The following is a 16,986-nucleotide window of genomic DNA, read 5'->3' as shown; positions in this document are numbered from 1 at the left end:
ACTTACCTTCAGTCTATTAAAACTTCTGTGCATTACATTTTAAGATTCTGATCATCTCGTCTTAGACTATGACCTTCTACCCTAATATTCCCCCTGTCTTTTTTCTACAGGCTAATACATGGTGAGATCCATTTAGTGTCCTGATTCTTTACTGATGTAAGACTTACTGGTCTGTAGTTGGCAGACTTTTCCCTGCTTCATATAAAATGGTAGTACATTGGCCAACTTCCAATCTTCTTTTTGGTTTACTAAAACGCTTTTAATAACTTTGGGGGTATATCATGGGGTCTTTATTTGCTGTTCTTTTCAAGATCAGAAGTAGAAAACCTTATCTTTCATATGGTGCAATTAACTTTGTCTGAAAGTTTGTTGTTTTTGGGATAAAAGAACAAGTTTGTGTGTGTAAGAACAAATGTCAGTGCTTTGGAATTGCTTAATTTCATAATATTATAAAATTAGAAGCTGAAAGCTAGTCTATTTCAATTCGTTTGATATTTTTAGCTTAAAGCTATCACAGTACTTGGCTTGGCTGTGTTTGTTATATATAGCATGCTATTTAGGTTGGCATATGAACGTGGCCTTCCAGATAGAGCTTTTGTAAATGCAGAGGTCAGTTCATGTGTAACACCACCCAGATATGGCAATGCTATTTGAAGAAGAGATGCTTTCATTTGTTTCTCTTGTGGGGACAGCACAACCTATAGATTTGGAAGGTCACATAATTTCTCAAGCTACGATTTTAAACTTTTAGAAGTGTAAACCGAGCTGTCAATTTGTGAAACTGCTTAGTATGCATGTCAGTAACACCAGCAATTCATATGAGTGTGTACCCATGCTCACGAAAGCACAAACAGGTGAGGCACTCCTACATGATATTATGTCCAAACAGAACCGAGGTAGGGCATAGGGAGCCAGGCCTAGGACAGTGACCCTCGTGAATAGACCACTGACACAGCCTTAAGCTGTACCTGTAAAACGGTGGACAATGTAAATCTTTTAGCAAATGTACCATGAAACTGTATCCGCTAGATATTCTTTATCCCATATCAGTAAGCTGTTGGCATATGGATATAAACTGAAAATAAATATGTTGGGTGGGCTGCAAATGACCGCAGTGCTCTGTGGTCAATGCAGTCATTATGTGATAAATCAAAAAGCCTTATGAGTACATTATGTGCATGCAACCAATGCACCTGCAGGCCAGTCAGGACAAAGTCAAGTAAACCTTTGCCTGGATAAAAAAGTAGTAGAATGAGCATCAGCAGAGGGAGCACTTGCCATCAAAAGATCTCCATGCTCTCTCTGCCTCATGTTTGCTGGCTGTGTTCAGCTGAACGTGGGGCTGTATCTTGGCCTATGCCGACTAGGCCTAGGGCTACACCTTACAGAGGGCAGCATAAAAAGCAACCCCTACCGCCTGCTTGGACGCCACTACCCTGAGGTGGGCCTCACATGGATCCCATGGGTTCTTTCCAGATACATTAGTGGAAAACGAGAAGTGTTTCTGCACGTCTCTTTCTCCACGTGACCCTGTGATAGCAGCCGTAGAGAAATATAAGACATAATGGGGAAAGAGTTGGCAGGCATGGAGGAATAAAATACATAAAGGTGGGAAAGAGATGGCAGGCATGGAGGAATACAACACATTAAAGAGGGTGGCAAGCATGGAGGAATATAATACATAATGGGGAAAGAGATGGCAGGCATTGAGAAATATAATACATAAAGGGGGGTAGAGATTGCAGGCATGGAGGGATATATGACTTACCTCCATGCCTGCCATCTCTTTCCTTGTTTGCTAGTAATGCAGAATCCCTAAAGCAATGCCATAAATAGTTGTTTAGATATGTAGAATTTTGACTATCCTACTTTTTAAAGGAACACTTGTGCTTGTGACGTATAAGCAGTTACTTATCGGTTGTTGCAATAAAAACTGAAAACATTTATCAAAAGTTGCAGTTTTTGTTTTTATGTGATTAAACAAGATAATGAACAAAAATGCACACCTGCCAAGGTTTATTATCATAACATAACAGCACCTTAAAAACTGGGAGGTATGGTAAGGTGAACTTGCATGCAACCCCATACATCTTATACATTCCTCTGACTGCGGGGCTAAGGGACTGAACCAAGTGGGCATCTGCCAGGTGTCTGCATCAGTTATTCAAAGTCAAAGAATTGTGTCCTATAAACAGTTTCTTAGACAAAAGCCATTGTGTGCTTTTGAAATTAGGGAACATGACACAAAAGTGGTCTTTCATTTTGTAGGTCAAAAAAATTTGATGAGAGTTGTAATCCTCAGCAACAATAGTGGCAGTGATTTGTACCCACGGAGAAGAAACATATTTTCTGAGCATGTTCTCTTTGACTAGTTAATAGAATGAATTCTACCTGTTTCCTAGTCTCCTTCTGATATTGCCTGTGTTTACATTCTGGTTGTAACTGCCTTTACCAAACAGAAAATCTACCTTAGCTATTACGCCCTTGTCTATACCAAGGTGGCACTAAGTCAAGTGGCAGGATATGCCATTGTCTTGATATAAACATCACATGCTCAGTGACCATGATCATGGGAAACAAGCTGAAATAACATATGCATAATAAAACACTGGATGGCAGCAAGCTAGTCTCACACACACACACACACACACTGGCATTATACCTGAAGTTTATACATACTGGTATTATATAGAACACTACAATGATATTTTGGTTTATGAAAGATTCTTACTCACTGTGACACAATATGAATGAAGGCAATACATTCTTCATAGAAATTTGTTCTGTACACTTGTCACCAGCCTAGCCTTCTGAGTGCCACCAATGCTGACTTATGTATTAACAATACAGTGGCATTAAGCATTATGGACCATTGAATAGCCTTACAATTATTTGGCAACAACATGTGTTTTAGCTCCAGAAAAACTGTGAGTTTTGAGATGTTGGTAATGGGATCAGCAGGACCACCTAAGGGCTTAGAGTATATTACCAAATGATGTGGTTAAGATACATAGTATGAGACAGTGGTACTCAAGAAGTTAAAAACCTCAGTCTAAGCTTGTTTGGTCCTTTCTGAAACAGTGTGAAAAGCCTTTTAGGATGTTTACCTGTCACTGGACTCTGACGGTCCAGGGGATGAAGTAGGGGATGTGGATCCTGAATCTTTGCTTCTTCTCTTTGTGCTTCTCCAACTCCCAAAGGACCTCTTTTTGATCTCAGATGGTGTCTGCTCCCCTGGTGAAGGTACATCTCCTGATGTAGATAACTCCATTGATGATGACCTCTCCCCTGCCTCATCGTGTGTCCTACTTGTGCTGATATTCTTGGTGGACTCGCTACCTCCTCTTTCGTTCTTGGGGAAGAATCTTCCCAATCCCAAGAAGCTGCTTTTCTTTTCCTTCTCCATGGTGACAACAAGTAACACACCACCAAGGAGTCCCAGTGGAGATACAGTACTGTACCCAACAATGACGATGTCCCAGTAGTAAATATATGTATAGAACAGAACCGCAGGTTTGTCCACCTTCAGCACATGACCATTACTTCCAGTGGATGTTAAGCAGTTTTTAGACTATGATTGCATTCCAGACAGGATAGTTGTATTCAAACTTGGATAACAACATACATTCCAAAAAGGGCATTTTACCAGTGGTTATGTCAGCTGGCACATATGGGGTTAGCTGTGCTAAAACCCCTCCATTGGATTTCAATTTGCTTTACATTCAGGCGTTCCAGAAATCTTTAGTGGCAAATGTAAGCAAACGTCCTTGTGTTTGGTTATAAGGATTCACGTTGTGCAGCTGAGTAAATACTTCAACACATGGACTGAAACTTGAAGATCTTCTCTGGAGTCAGTGAATGCTTTGTAACTATTCTGGACTATTCACAGTGCTCCCGGCAGGTCCATTTCTGGAGGAAGGAAGAGAGACAGTCTGAGTCCAGGTCCTCTCAGCCTCCAGATAGAATGCGTTATGTTTCTGACTGTCTTTGTGATCACTGATCTCTGGGGAGGAGACAGTGTGTGTGAGTGAGTGTTCAGGTACCTTCAAGAGGAGGAGTTACTCCGAGAGGTCTGGTTACCTTTTCACCCCTGCTGGGTAGAGCTGTCAGAGCTGGAGTGAATGATGATCCACCGGTCCGCTGATTACTCTGGTTCCTCTGGTTCTGGTGTAGCTGATTCCTGCCTGTGGGGAGGGATGAACTGTTCTGGGAAACTAAACATATGATTGTGTGAAGAACAACAATCAACTGTGAAGAAGAGAGCCACAGAGTGGTTAGTATGCAGTCATGCAGGCTGCTGGAAGATTTCTCGATAACAAGTGTGAGATGGGGAGTTTTGGGCATGTTCTGCCTTTGGTCCAATTATCTAAATATATGAAGCAGCCTCATGTCATCCCAACATTGTTTGGCACAAGTACAGTATTATTACACTTACCAATGTTATCTCCTATTTCAGAGATATATGCAGGGCCGGCCGAAGACTTAACGCCGCCTGGGGCGAAGTTTAAAATGCCGCCCCCCGCCGACGCATTATCTACCCCCACCCACCGGTACTTACCCTTAAACAGTCCTGCGGCGAGTCTCCCTGTGCTGCCACGGTGCCGGCTTGTAATGCTGAGCGCCGGAAATTCACGTCACTTCCGGCGCTCTGCATTACAAGCCGGCACCGAGACCGAACAGGGAAACTCGCCGCAGAGGAGAGAGAGGGGCGCCGAGCGGGTAAGCGAAAACCACTCGGTGCCCCTCTCTCTCTCCTCCGCTTCAAAAAAAACAAAAAAAACCCGCCCCAGTCGGCTCCATTGTAGGGCCGGCCCTGGATATATGATACTAAGCTTTATAAGTATCTACATGGTGGAACTATGCAGTCATTAAACATGCTACCAATAGGGCACGGAATCATATATATATACACACACACACATATATATATATATATATATATATATATATATATATATATATATACATATGTTTATATATACACACACACATATATATATATATATATACACACACACAGACACACCCAGTGCTGGTGCAAGTGTGCTACACATGCTGCAATGCTCTTCATTCTGTCAAACCCTGTGCAAGAAGCCCCAGACCATTATCCCTCCTCCATCAGTAGGCACTATACATTCCAGGAGGTAATATTATCCAGGCATCCTGCAAACCCAGATTCGTCCATCAGACTTCCAGATACTTACGTGTGATTTATCACTCCAGAGAACGTTACGGTGTGCTTTATACCACTCCAGCGGACGCTTGGAATTGTACCTTGTGATCTTTGGCTTGTGTGCAGCTCCTCAGCCATGGAACCTATTTCATGAAGCTTGAGATGCACACTGCTTGTGCTGATGTTGCTTCCAGAGGCAGTTAGGAATTCTGTAGTGAGTGATGCTACGGAGGACAGGTGACATGCTGGGCGCTTTAGCACTTGGCAGTCCCACTCTGTGAGCATGCAAGGTCTACCACTTCGTCTCCTTAACATTACATTTATATAAATAGAGCCAGAATAGTCCATGGCACTTGCTTGCTTACAATCTAGTCTAGGCACTTGCGAGCTTACAATCTAGTCACTTCCCCTTAAGAATAATAGATAGCTCTAATATAGATCCAGCAGGGCAGAAGTTTCACAAACTGGCTTGTGGCAAAGGTGGCATCCTATGACAGTGTCACATTGAAAGTGGAAATGACCCTGTACTGCCTGTTTGTCTATGGAGCAATGAGTGTGACTGAAACACACACTTTTGATCATATAACGTATTAAGCAGTTATGGAACTATACTTACGTTATAGTGTAACACAAACGTGTTTTTGTCATCCTAAATGTATTAGGGTCTTTGCACCGACCTCCGTAACATGATAAAATTAAAAGTGGAAACTCTGGTTTTGCCCAGAGGGCATGTCCACAGGGCATGTGGCTACTTGGAAATGAAACTGGAATCCAGTTTTACTAGATATCAATCCTCAAAAGACACAGTGCAGTAACATTATGCATAAAAGTGTCTCTGTCAAAAAGTAGAGTAATTATGTTGCAGATTATGCGTAAAAATAGTCACAAATGAGGGTGACTTTTTACGTTGCTTTATTTTGGAAGAAATGCTTACCCTTTGTTTCTATAAGCCCAGATTGTTATGTGATGCACCACTTCTTATGTCCTGTTTACCCATTGTCCAGTGCTGAGAAATTATGATGGTGCTGTTTATCAATAAATAATATTTATATAATTCCCTGTGTCTGGCAGGTACCATTTACAAGAAAAAAGAAGTGTATTTGCTCCTCTGGCCATGATCTCCATCACTTTCTAACATGTATCCAGTGTTATTATGTCGCCACCTACGAGGCCTACAGTATTGTTAGCTGGCACTCCTCTCCTCTCCTGCTCAGGTGTTTCTTGCTATTATGTTGGCTTTGATTGAGTTGTCTCCAAGAAATCAGACAATCAAAGGGCAGAAATAATGAAATGAAGGGGTAAATGTTGATAATGATTGTTGTGTTCACTCTGATCCATGCTTCCATAAACCTTTTAGAATTTCGTTTACTAGGATCTCAGACAGATTTGGATTATCCACCAGGCACCCCAGGCAACTAAATAGACAAAAGCCATGGGTAGGGGACCCTTACAGGAGGAATTCAAGGAGTGTGCATGACAATTACAGATTTGGTACCCTCATCATTTGATACCCGCATTGGGCCCTATGGCATCTTAATCCCATTCTGATCTCCGTTATATAGCCATCTTGACTCTTGGATTGTTTTGCATATTTAGTCATTATTTTTTACCTTTCCCTATCTGAATTCATACTGACTACATAGTTACATAGTAGATAAGGTTGAAAAAACCTAAGTCCATCAAGTTCAACCCTTCTATGTAACCTTCTTATTCTTGATGCAAAAGAAGGCAAAAAAACCCTTGTTAAGCTACTTCGAATTCTGCCATCAGGGGGGAAAAATTCTATTTATAGCCCTGTATGTCATGCCTAAAAAAATATCCAGACCCCTTTATGTATTTTATAACACCACCTCCCTTTGCAGTGAATTCCATACCTTTATTGTCCTTACTGTAAAGAATCCCTTCCTTTGTCGTCTATGAAACCTGCGCTCTTCCAGTCTCAGAGGGTGACCTTTTGTTCTTTGTACATTTCTGTTAATAAACAGGTCACTGAAGAGCTCTTTATATTGGCCCTGCATATATTTATATAATGTTATCATATCCCCTCTAAGATGCAATTTTTCCAGTGTATATGATTTTAGCTTTTTTAGGCTCTCTTCATAACTAGTATCGTCCAGTCCCCTTTTTCTACCTCCATAGTGTCCTTTTTAAGGACCGGTGCCCAGAATTGTACCGCTTAACCAACATGAGGTCTTACCATTGACCTGTAAAGAAGCAAGATGGTATCCTCCTCCAGTGAATCAATACCTCGTTTTATGCATGCCAAGACCGTATTGGCCCTTGCAGCTGCTTGCTAGCACTGTGCAAGTATCCTTCTCATTGGTTGTTTTTCCCAAGGATATTCCATTCACAGTATAGGCATTTTTATTATTTTTACCATAATGCATAACTTTGCATTTATCTACAGTAAACCTCATCTGCCACTTGCACGCCCAGTCCCCAACTCTGTCTAAATCCTCCTGCAAAGAAACATCAAGATTAGTCTGAATTACCCTGCCTAATTTTGTGCCTTACATTATCATAGTCTGTAATACAACACAGATCTCTTTTGGAGTTTACTAACTTTTCAAATAAAAACAAATTTTATAAAGATTGGTTAAATACAATGCAGTAAGTATGCTGAGCATTATCATGGATAATCTGCCAAGTACCTTGTGTCATCGTTTGCCTTGGGGAATTTAAAGAATAGGTTACGAGTGAAGAGTTATATCTGTGACCTTTTTAATATTTCCACCAAATAGCTTCAGGGGGATGATTGTAGATAGTAAAACAGCATGGGAAATTTGTCGGTATTGTGCTATCAGCTATTTTTTCGTTTGCAATATACCTTGAGGTTAGATTATGATGACATTATACACCAAATTTATGAATTGTAGCATTTTGAATGTACGCGTGTGTGTGCATGCACACACAATTTGCAACCAGGGCAGAAATGTATGTGTGTACGACTGGGAAATTTTCTGCTATGCAACCTCCCCTAAGGCTGGCCATCCAAGTTTAAGTGTGGCCACTGTGGCAATGCAACTGCCACCGCAAAAGGCATTTGTTCCGACTAAAACACATACCTCCACTCATTGCTCGTCTGACTGGCAAACGTGCAGAGGAAGACCACCCTGAAATGATGTATGAATATGAAGGGCTGTGTGTACTACCGGACGGGTATGAAGATGATGGGGAAATAATGCTGGGTGGGGATGGAGGTGATGAGAAATTATATTAGGGGGCCTAAAGAGGGGATGACTGTTATGTAATATGGGGTGATGATTGTAGGGGATGGAAATTTTGGTGGTTGGCAGAAAATAATTGCGGTGGGGGCAGTAAATGAATTATGATGTTGGGGGTTTAATGATTGTCAGGGGCAGCTCTACAGTTACACATACATACATACATACTGTACATTTACATGTGCTCACGTTGAAACCTTACACATACGGTATATACACACACAGCCACTCTAACACCATACACTTATCCATACATACATGCACACATACAACAAACATGAATACATGCACACACACACAGCCATTCTAACACCATAGACACACACCACAAAAGATTTGAGAATTACACAAATATTAATTTCACAAATTCATGTGTGGGGTTTCTTCTGAGCCAAAGGTGCGGGTTCAGTCACAATAAAGTCCCCAGACCTTAATCCCACTGAGAACCTGTGGTCAATCATCAGGGGGCGGGTGGACAAACAAAAACCCACAAATTCTGACAAACTCCAAGCATTGATTATGCAAGAATAGCCTGCCATCAGTGAGGATGTGGCTCAGAAGTTAATTGACAGCATGCCAGGGTGGATTGCAAAGGTCTTGAAACACTGCAAATATTGACTTTTAATTGTCAATAAAAGCCTTTGACACGCTTGTAATTATACTTCAGTATACCATAGTAACATTCTACAAAAATATCTAAGAACACCAAAGCAGCAAAGTTTGTGAAGACCAATACTTTCTGCGCACACCAAGTACTAAAAATTCTGTGGATTGTGCCAGCAGTAACATACTGAATGCTGATCTGTCAGATATAATGGGACAAATAGACGGTACAGAAAGGAGTAGCAGTTTTTTTTTTTAATGTCTGATGGACAATAGAGGCACACTTTTTTTGACTATTTGTAAACATTGTTCTTTCTTTAACCCCTTCAATCCCCTATAGACGTACCGGGATGTCCAAAAAAACGCCTATTAAGAAACCCCTATGGACGTCCCGGTAGTCCAGCCCTTCTTCCAGCGTCAGGGACACATCCCTGCCGCTGCATGGGAGATCAGGCTGTCGTTTGACAGCCCGGACTCCCCACTGACAGCAGAAGCCGGCATCGCCGGCTTTCTGCTGTCCGATCTGGTGTAACAGCTTCCGGCACGAAAGCCGGAAAGCTGTTACGTTTCAAACTGCCCGATCGTGCAAACGGGCAGTTTCAAAGGGGTATTCCCTTCCGGGTTGAGTCACTGCTGACGTAACCCGGAAGGTCATATCCTGCAGGGGATATCCTGTCCTCCGATGAGGCACAGACGCTGCGATCTCTATGCACGTCTGTGAGGACCTGCATAGAGATCACAGTGTGATCGGTGCAGGGGGATCGCGGGGAGGGGAGTGAGAAACCATCTCTCTCACTCCCCCTCCCGTCCTGAAACAGTGAAGGAAAAAAAAGCAGTTAATTCATTTAAAAAATAATAATAAAAAAATCATTAAAATAATAATATAAATAATAATAAAAAATAATAATAATGTGAGCTGTGATGTCATTGTGACATCACTGGCATGTTCAAGAGGTCCCTAAGAGGACCTCTAACCATTATTGTGTAAAAAAAAAATATATATAAAAAAATATATATATATATTAAAAAATATAATTAAAAAATAATAATTATAAAACCTTACATCCCATTGCCTTATCATAACATCTAGCCAGTATAACCCTCCTGCCCCCGTTCACAACCCCCAAACCCGTTAAGCCATAGGCATAAAAATTATACAAAAAATGTACACCTTATAGTATGCTCCCTGGGAAAGTATGGAAAATCTATATAAATTAGGTATTTCTGAAATCAGGACACCTGAATTAATAAACTTGGAGGGGATTTTCCATCACTTTACCTAATTTTGTGAGGATTCAGAGGGAAAAAGTAAAAAAAAAAATTTTCTCTAGTTTTTACTAAATTTCTCATTCTAAATTTTCAGCTAATCATCCAACTATGGTGTCAAAAGAAAGCTCTATCTCTCCCTGAAAAAAAACAATATATAGTTTACATGGGTACACTATTCACAGGAAAACAGAATAATCTCTGAAGCGACATAGTGCAAAAATGGCAAAATTGCTCTGGGCTTTGAGGTACCAAAAACCCCTGGGATTGAAGGGGCTAATTTACATAAAATAACACATTATTCATTGTTTTGGAACACAGAGGTGAAAACTAAACTTTATAGCTGTGTAAAAGCTGATTTTAAATCATTTCCTTATAGGTCTTGTGGGAAATAAGGATGATTCATCGCTTGAGCGATCTTGTGAACAGTGAAATTTTGGTCAAATATGCGCTTAAAAAAATAAATGTGTTTATTCTCAGAAGTTTACTGAAATGTTTTCCCTTCAGGTAATAAGTACATTTCGGAAATAAAAAAAAAACTAAACAGGTTTCATTTATGATCTGAAAACAGAATGACTTAAGTTAGAAGTACAGTCTATAATAAAGAAGAAAATGTCCAAACATTTTGAGTTAAACCAGTTATGCATCCTCAGTTTAGAAACAAAAGCCGTATCAGTGTAGATACCTAAATAATGCATTTTCCAGCCATTAAAAATTATATTTTGTACTAAACAAACCAGCTTCTTAAATATTGGGAGTGTGTGTGTTAATCTACAATAATCAATAAGGCATATAATGCCCACTCATATAATGCATATGGTGCCCACTCCTATTTAACAATGTTAATGCCAGATATGTTATATATCTATTCCATTGCATTCTATTCTGAAGGGGTTAATTATCTCTTAATTACCTATAAAAGACTTACCCCTTTTCTTCTGAACAAAGGCTATCAAACATTTTGATTGATGTGTAATATTACATAGAGATTTAGCTTATTTACATAATTTCTACAGCCTTTTTTAAGGGTCAGAACTGACCATTTAACAATGCTTTATTGCAGTAGGAGCAATGGCATGGTTTTAAAATATTTTAAAAGAATTTCAAATCTGAGCGTGTGCACAGAGGCTCCGTCCTTTTGTGGAAGTTCATGGAGGAGCAGAGGACAAAGAGAGAAGACACGAGGAGCAGCGGGCGATGACAGAAGACAGAAGAATACATTTCTGTATATATGCATGTAATGGCATCTATGATTTAAGAAATATTGTAAACATTTTTCTTGCGAATAACAGTACATGTTATACTATCTATACTTTTATGTCATCACAGTGACACCTAGTGGTGTAACTTCAAAAAACAATGCTTGTATAATCCTTTTTGTATCATAATGGCATTTCGAAGTGGAATTACACACCTGCGTACATATTTTTCATGTGGATGTATTAAGTTCTGTGCGGACGCGGAGGTTAATCTTGTTTTTTTTGGTCTTCAAATCATATTTGTACATGAGATGTACCAGTAACTGGTGTGGTATGCACCTTTTCATACACAGATCTACTTTTTATCGCTCGTGTCCACTTTGTTTACTTCAGCTGTTCCTCTCTCCCTAAAATCATAGCGTTGATGAGCCGAAAAATGCTGTTTGGTTACTCAGCAGCTGACTTATGTCAATCAAGAGCGCCAATACTTGCATTTCCATTGTAACAATGGGATCTACAGAAGAACCCAAGCGGGAGCTGCAGCAGAGATCTGTGCTGCAACATCACAGACCTCCATTGATATATCACCTTTCTGAGATCTCACCAACTGGCCCATGTTCCCCACAATGGGACAGCGGCGCAGCTACCCAACGATGTGCAGGAAAATCGGGACTGTTGGGAGGTATGTAAATATTGCATGCAAACTGTATATACGGTATAACGTATATTGCAACATTGGCAACGGTAAAGCATTTGTCGCTGGCCACACTCGCAGGGGTGTTACTATCTGGAGGGGTATCATGTTAAAGCAGTGAATGATTAGGTTGGATTATAGCTACAAACTCAGAGGAAACTTGTTGACCCACTTTATTGTAACAAAGCTCCAAAGTCTCCTTCTTCAAAAGGCATAGTCCCTCTTTGGGTCCCATCTTTCTTTTCTTGGTGTCCCTCTTTTGTAGCAGACTGATAAACATCATCATGATAATATGTGTATAGATAGAAAATGTGTTAATTCAATTTTGTAACTAAAATACATTATTTTATTTGTAGCTTTAAACGTTAAGTTCAAATAACGTCTTACACAAATAATCATAGGTCTGAAGTCACTTCAAGTGTCCCTCTTCGAAAATATTGGCAGCAAGTCTAGAAATAGAGTGAGTAATATTATTATTGCATACAAATAGACACACAGTTGCACAAATCTTATTTGACGTCATTCTAGCCCCCTACTCACACCTTCCTTGTCATTGTGCCTTGCTCTCACGGGGCACTGTTGTTCAATTGATCTGCTTGTTTGGGCCTCGTGGCTTTCTGTACTGCGCGCGAATCACGTGCCAGGCAGGTAGGCTGGCTCCGATCGGTACCCGGAAGTGGTTGAATTGTGCCGGGGTGCGGAGGGGGAAGACGATTTTTACGGGTAATATAGGTAGATACGCCGTTGGGGGACGTGAGGGCAGGGCGAGCTTGGCTTTTCACATCATGTAATTGTGATGCTTTAAATGATATGATCAGCGTGCGCCGTGAACACGGAGAGACGCGTGATAAAGCAGTCAGTGTGGCTCATACTGCATGCTCAGTCTGTGTGTACATGATCAACGCACATATTGTGTGATTTTACACAAAGCATATGTGTGCACATTCACTAAGCCTGTATAGAAATCACAGTCTCTTCCATACACTGTGTTTGGGGGGGAGGCTGATTGTGTTTTGGTTTTATTTTTAAGCTTGTGAGTGAGAACACTTCGAAGAAGGCAGATTCGACACGAGTGATGTAGAAGAGAAATATCTCAGGAGTCGGTCCATTTGTGGTGATTTCGTGCACATATTGTTAAAGAGATTATAAATATGATGATCTGATGCCTGGGCACGTAGAAATCTAATATACAGGGCAGCATGGATTTTAATGCAGCCCCACAGTGTACATTCTACAAGCATCCACAGACAAAGTAGTGGTGTTGTCATAGAAACATCAGGATAGGTTTATGTCCACCCCGTGCATGGTCACACATTAATACCACTGGTTGTGCACAGGAATGGCATACAGATGGATGTGTATAAAATGGGGCTGTGGGGTTTTGTACACAGGGTCTTAGAATATGTTTTTGCTGAGGCCAAATGCGGAAAAAGATATTTATATTCTAACTGGTTAATGTACTGGGGTAAGTTGTGTCATGGGGGGTAATCAATCCCTACCGTCTTCATGTGGCAGAAGAAATTGCCGCAAGCTGTATGCGTACCTGGGAACTCTTCCACGACCTCTGCTTCTCCAGGTCGTGGAAGCCCCACTCCCTACCCACTTCCCACCAACAATGGTGTCTTTCCTCGTGTGAAGCTAGCCCCATGTTCAACATCAGCAGCATCCCTCAAAGGGAAAGCTCTGGCTACGAGCCTGAAAGTTCCTAGGTACGGTTGCATGTAGCCTAGTCACTGACGCAGCACAAAAGGTAGGTGCAAGGTGTTTAGGACGGCTACTTAGAATTGTTCAATGTCTTGATTCTGTTTGCAAGCTTAGAACGTTTTAGAACTTTTAGTGAAATATCAAGTGGAACACACAAGAGGGGTTATTGTTCGGTCTAAAACTACTCACTGACGATGCCTTCTTCAAGGTGTGAGGAGTAATCAATTTTAAAACTAATTTCTGGATTGTTTTTATCCCTGTTGATGTGATTTGCTAGTTGGAAGTTGACCGTAATGTGACCAGTATCTTCAACAGAGAGGAGATTAGAGGACGAATAATCTCTCTACACGTGGAGCGCTGGCTCTGGTGAACTGTGTGTGGAGGGGTCTGTTTAGACTGTGAATGTAGAAAGGCCTGCCATTAATATCAATGGGAATATTTCCCTCCCACTGATTGGCAGCTTCAAGCAGCCAATCAGTGACAAGAAATGTCGGATCACTGTGTCACGTAAGTGCCCCATGTGGGATTTCTCAGAATCCTGTGTCCAGTTTACCAGCAGAGTAGGGGGAAATGGCAAATGAGTGCCTGGGAATTCAACCGAATGCGTCCATGTGTTTGCAAGGATCATGAAAATTTCAAGGGACCACCCAGCCATCATATGCTTTAAAACGCATATGGTGGCTGCAGTTTCCATTTAAAGCAGCGCACATAATTATGGATTTAGTAGTATTGTAGAACATTATTCCTTTGTGAGACTACTCTGTTTAGGGTAAACCTGTCCAAGGCAGGAACGTTACAATAATTCCTCAAGTGAGGGTATCCTACAAACAGCTTGATTTCTGTAATTGTTAAACCGTGTAATTAGTACATAAACTTTAAAAAAAAAAAAAAAAAAAGTCAATAAGGTTACAGGAAGTACACTGTGTGTGTAAATGTAACGTCTTCCTAAGAGTGACAGGATGATGCCCCTTCAACATTATTGTATGATTTAAAGATAGTAACCTCGAAGTTTCTAGTAAATGGTTATAAGCATACAAAATCAAAACCTGCCAAATGGTAAATAGGCGTCACGCTGAAAATCTTAAGAACTGCATATTCAAAATGGTTTAATCTGAAGAAAACAATTCTGGGTTCACTTGCTGTTCCGAGAAAAAGTGTTTAGTTCATCTTCTAGAGAAAGTGATGCTTATCTGGTTATCTGAACTAACTGGACCAAAGGAAATTTACTGATCGCTTGAAGTTTCATTAACAAACAATGTGTATAGCATCATGGTTGGACAAGGTCTGACTAGACCTTGCAAAATATTCTTCACGTTGACGGTATTGCCCGATAGTTTTATTGGATAGTCTCATTGTTTGCGTGATCGCTGATCAAGATGTGTACACTGATACATTTGAAAGTTGTTTAGAAATGAAAAAATCGCCCTTGCCTAAGGGCTAGGTACGACGTCGTGAGAGTCCGACCTACCAGTCTGCTTGGTTGCTTCTGGTCCATTCTCCTTTCACACCTGGTATCTATGTGCTTCTTGGGACTCTGTATACCAGGTCGAGAGAGATCATTGAAGTAATTTGTGCAAAATGGCTTCATTACGCTAAAAATATGTGTTTGCAGATAAATGGTAATAGGAGTACAAACTCCTTAAACTAATACTTGCATTTATGCCCTGAGGCTAAATAGTTATTATTAATTATATATGGTATCTCTAGTACAGGTCTGTAGACCTCCAAGAAGCGCATACATCCTAAGGCGGGAAAGGAGTGTAGCCAAGAAACTGACCAGCAGCCCGTGAGGCCACATTCTCAGGACATCTTACTTAGCAACATGTGCCAACATGCCTGAATCCCTCCACTGTCTCTTAAGCAAGATGCTAAACTATCAAATGTACCACCGAGCCCATTTGATTTTTGAATGACTTTCAAACTGCTCACCAGTTGCTTTTTTGTGTATTTTTGTCTAGTGAGTGAATCAAGCTGATCTGTATGAGGAGCCCCATCTGCTGGAAGAATGACAGATGACAAAGATGTGCTTAGAGATGTTTGGTTTGGAAGAATACCAACCTGCTTCACATTATACCAAGATGAAGTAACAGAGAGAGAAGCTGAACCCTATTACGTAAGTACCACCAGGGCCTACTTCTTGCATCTTATGTAGGGATGGATAGAAGTGGAGGGTCTTCCATAAAGTAAAATGGCCTCTTAGTGAATTCAACATTTGTTGAAAACTTTATCAGTGATATTAAATATTTCATCTCATCTGTGACCTAGCGATTTAGCAAAAAAAATCTTTCTAACGTAAACTTTGTTTGGAATACATTTCTCTCATTGTGGTTGAATTGTATCCCACCAACAGACATGAATACATAATTACAGTTTCTGAAATCAGCGTCGAGGTGTTTCATTGGTCCGGTCAGCTATATGTGGTTTCTCTGGATCTGTAGATATCATAAAATAGGCATTACAGTTAATAAAGTCATCAAGCAGCTCATGGGTGCGGCCTGTTTTGTGCCAAAGGCTATTATTTCACAGTTTACAAGAAAGCACTATAGTTCTGAGAATCGTTCTAAATGGGATGACCGCTGAGTAATATCAGCCCCCCGTGCTGCTAACCTCCAGTAACACAGACGTTGTGTACTTTTAGTCATTTTCTTCTGCACTTCTTGTAAATAACATTTCTGTGCAGTGCAAGTTGTAGGAGGGACTCTCGGTCCAGAAGCAACATCACAATAATGTGGATGCTGATCACTAATAAAACCGGTCTTTCATTCTCCTAATTCTCCTACGTTTCCATAATTTTTTGCTGCACTAACCCCCACGCTGCTGATTTACCTGTTGGGAACGGTTTTATTATGATTATCATATCGATATTATGTCCTGTGTTTCAAAAAATGAGTGGAGTCCCTGGTTTCTTTCTTTTCCAGATGCTAATTATTTAATTGCCTCTTAAGCACCACCTTAGGTTTTGTTACACAAAATTGCCAAGTATTTCTCATAGGAAAATGCATTTCTCACCTTATCAGTTGATGGTAATCAAATCATTTTATTGTCTATTAAAGGCAAACTCCAGCCAACAAATGCGCTTTAATGCATTAGATAGCTGTGTGATGTCCATCTAAATGTTCTTTA

At 40.6% G+C, this 16,986-nt stretch overlaps 1 protein-coding gene across 1 annotated transcript in view; it reads left to right on the top strand.

Annotated features, from left to right (window-relative positions):
- Positions 1 to 15,868: 15,868 nt before the first annotated feature.
- The window catches only part of LOC149284592 (autophagy protein 5-like), a 66,817-nt gene continuing 65,699 nt past the window's right edge, over positions 15,869 to 16,986 (top strand). The window contains exon 1 of the mRNA XM_089496475.1: positions 15,869 to 15,976. Within this exon, the coding sequence (XP_089352601.1) occupies positions 15,869 to 15,976 (108 nt within the window). The remainder of the gene's footprint in view (positions 15,977 to 16,986) is intronic.

Source organism: Sceloporus occidentalis, unplaced genomic scaffold (genome assembly GCF_023333645.1).
Source record: "Sceloporus occidentalis isolate IW3139 unplaced genomic scaffold, rSceOcc1.0.p SCAF_90, whole genome shotgun sequence".
In the NCBI taxonomy this organism is placed as follows: domain Eukaryota; kingdom Metazoa; phylum Chordata; class Lepidosauria; order Squamata; family Phrynosomatidae; genus Sceloporus; species Sceloporus occidentalis.
This window is presented reverse-complemented; position numbering and strand designations above follow the sequence as displayed.